This window comes from Coenobita brevimanus, chromosome 58, assembly GCF_032717465.1.
Source record: "Coenobita brevimanus isolate Jiangsu-jjx chromosome 58, ASM3271746v2, whole genome shotgun sequence".
NCBI classification, from domain to species: Eukaryota; Metazoa; Arthropoda; class Malacostraca; order Decapoda; family Coenobitidae; genus Coenobita; species Coenobita brevimanus.
In genome coordinates this window covers 15,766,393-15,768,892 of record NC_137011.1, presented here as the reverse complement: position 1 = coordinate 15,768,892, position 2,500 = coordinate 15,766,393, and the positions used below count along the sequence as shown (strand labels likewise).

At 44.1% G+C, this 2,500-nt stretch overlaps 1 protein-coding gene across 1 annotated transcript in view; it reads left to right on the top strand.

The window, feature by feature from the left end:
• LOC145402660 (discoidin domain-containing receptor 2-like) overlaps window positions 1–2,500 on the top strand; it is a 162,610-nt gene that overhangs the window by 84,637 nt on the left and 75,473 nt on the right. The window contains exons 4-5 of the mRNA XM_080274643.1: window positions 964–1,114; window positions 1,798–1,977. Of these exons, the coding sequence (XP_080130769.1) occupies window positions 964–1,114; window positions 1,798–1,977 (331 nt within the window). The remainder of the gene's footprint in view (window positions 1–963; window positions 1,115–1,797; window positions 1,978–2,500) is intronic.

The following is a 2,500-nucleotide window of genomic DNA, read 5'->3' as shown; positions in this document are numbered from 1 at the left end:
GCATACACTCACCGTCGTGGTCAGGAGTCAACTGAACACTGGGGTTTCATGCCAGAGCCAGTCGACGTCACTCTGGTGCTCCGCCCCCTGCGCAAGCTTGGAGCTGTTTTAGAAGGAAGTGATCCGACTCGGTATTAGTAGACTTAGGTTCTAACTGCTCTTGGTCGGTCGGACCTCCCTTTGTTTACACTGTGTACACTTCCCTTGATTTTGAATTTCTTCACAACCATCCAGACTGTCTTTCGATCAGGTGCCTTTCTAATTCCAGTATGATGACAATATGCCCGTTGAACTTTAACAATCAATGTTGTCTTTAGTAGAAGTCTACCGGTTTCTTCTTTGTTCTGTGGTGAGCGGCATACTGTTTCGGCGGTCTTCAATATACTGCAAGATAAATTCCCATCAGTTGTCTATAGTATCTTAGAAAAGAAAGAGTTTTGTTAAAAAATGAAGTAAAGAGCATTGATTTTCATTTTGGTCTTGTATATTTTGGGGTGGGTGAGTGGGGCCTTGATATTACTCTGGAACTCCCAAGCTAAGTAAAATCACTTGCTAGTTGTAAGAATGATATATACGAGTACATGACACCATTGTGCTGCAGGAGTTAAAGTTTTGATATATGAATGAATGAAAGTGTAGGCCATTATACATGAATTCTCTTTATTCTTATCGGCTGATCTAGATTCTGCTTATTTCCAGAATATGGGGTGTGGATAGATGGGATAATGACTTATAATGATAATTGTAAATATATCCCCTAATTCAGCCTGACCCACCCGTCCCTTGTCATCCCTTCCCTAATCTACCTTTCTCTACTCAAACCCTACCCATTTCGACCTAACCTAACACAGTCCAACCCAACCCAACCCAACTTGACCTAGCCTAAACCAACCATGTTAAGTACAACCCATCTGACAACATATAACATTGTCTTAATCCAACCCCGCTACTCCTAACCCTCAGACGGTGCTGGTGGGCAACTCGGACACATTTACTGAGGTGAAAAACAAGCTGGCTCGCCCCCTGCTAGCCTCCAAGGTGCGGCTCCTACCCTTCAGTCCCCATCCCAGGGTCGTCTGCCTCCGCCTTGAGCTCTACGGATGCAACTATACTGGTAGGGGACGAATTTTCTTGTCGATAAAGGGTTTCCTCTCAAATGAATTGCTTATCACAAAAGTTCAGGCTTACTTCACAGCCGGCTGTGGCGAAGGAAGGTGTTACGTGGAATAGGAGTACTTCTGTGGTCGCAGTATGAAACACACTGTAATATGGCATTAAAGAAAAAAAAAGTCTCTGATGTTTGGGAAGACGTGAGAAGTTGTGAAGGCAAGACACAATGCGGGCACGGGATTATTGGTGAAGTTTTGCCATCTTAGTGGCGTCCTGGCTTACAGATTTTTAGATGTTACAGATATATCGTCATATGGACCAGTATTGTTAGAGTATCGCTGTCAAACATCTAAAGCTGTAAGATAAATTCATGTTTTGTCTGCCTCTCGCCTAAATACTGTCACTAAGCACTTTATTACCAGACATTCTTCAGAAGATTACAACAGATCAAAATATACTATGCGACCAATCGAAAATAGGTTAACCTAACCACCGTTATACCGTTATTTAACAACAGAACAATATCCAACAGACTGAACTTGACAGTCTAGCATGACCTCATCTAATATAAGTTAACTTGACTTAACCCAATCACATTTATTCTAACCTAACCCAACCTAACCTAGTCATACCCAACCTGACCTGTTGTGACCTAGCCAAATCCAATTCTATCTTTCTCTCCTACAGACGGTCTTGTGAGCTACAGTGTGGGTGGCGAACCATATAAGCGTTTAGTGGGCATGGACGACGATCTGGGTGTGGGTGCGGGTGTGGGTGAGAGTGTGGGTGTGGGGGAGGGCCTGCTGTATGACGGGATAGTGGGTGGAGACGAGTCACCCACACCACTACTGCATCAAGGAGTGGAAGGTAAGGCAGGAATCTAATGGTAAAAGTTGATTTGCTTCTGCTTATGTGGCAATAGTAGGCGGAGCTTGGGAAGGACGTCACGAGTTTTGTGGCATCCCACTGGCTTATCATAGAATGGGAGGAGCCAAGGGATGTGATGTCATGGGCGCCATCGCATCTTATTAATTGGTCAGGATAGTGGGCGGAGCAATGTCACAAATTTTAGCACTTCCGTTTGGTTAAGAGCTGAGTGGGAGTAGACAGTGCTGGAGACGGACCTACTTTGCCATTTATTGTCATTACTGTTATTATAACTGGATGTGAGTGAGTAGGCCTGTAGGTGTGAGTGTGTGCTTGCGGTAGGTGTAGATTATAAAGTTAGATGTAGGTTCAAGTATGAGTGAAAGTGTCGGGGTGGGGGTTGGCCCGTACAACGGCCAGGTGGATGGTGGGGAGGAGTTACCCACACTGCTATTGTATCAAGGAGTTGAAGGTATTATTTTTATTATTATTAGTTCAGATACTAATTGTATCTCATCTCTTT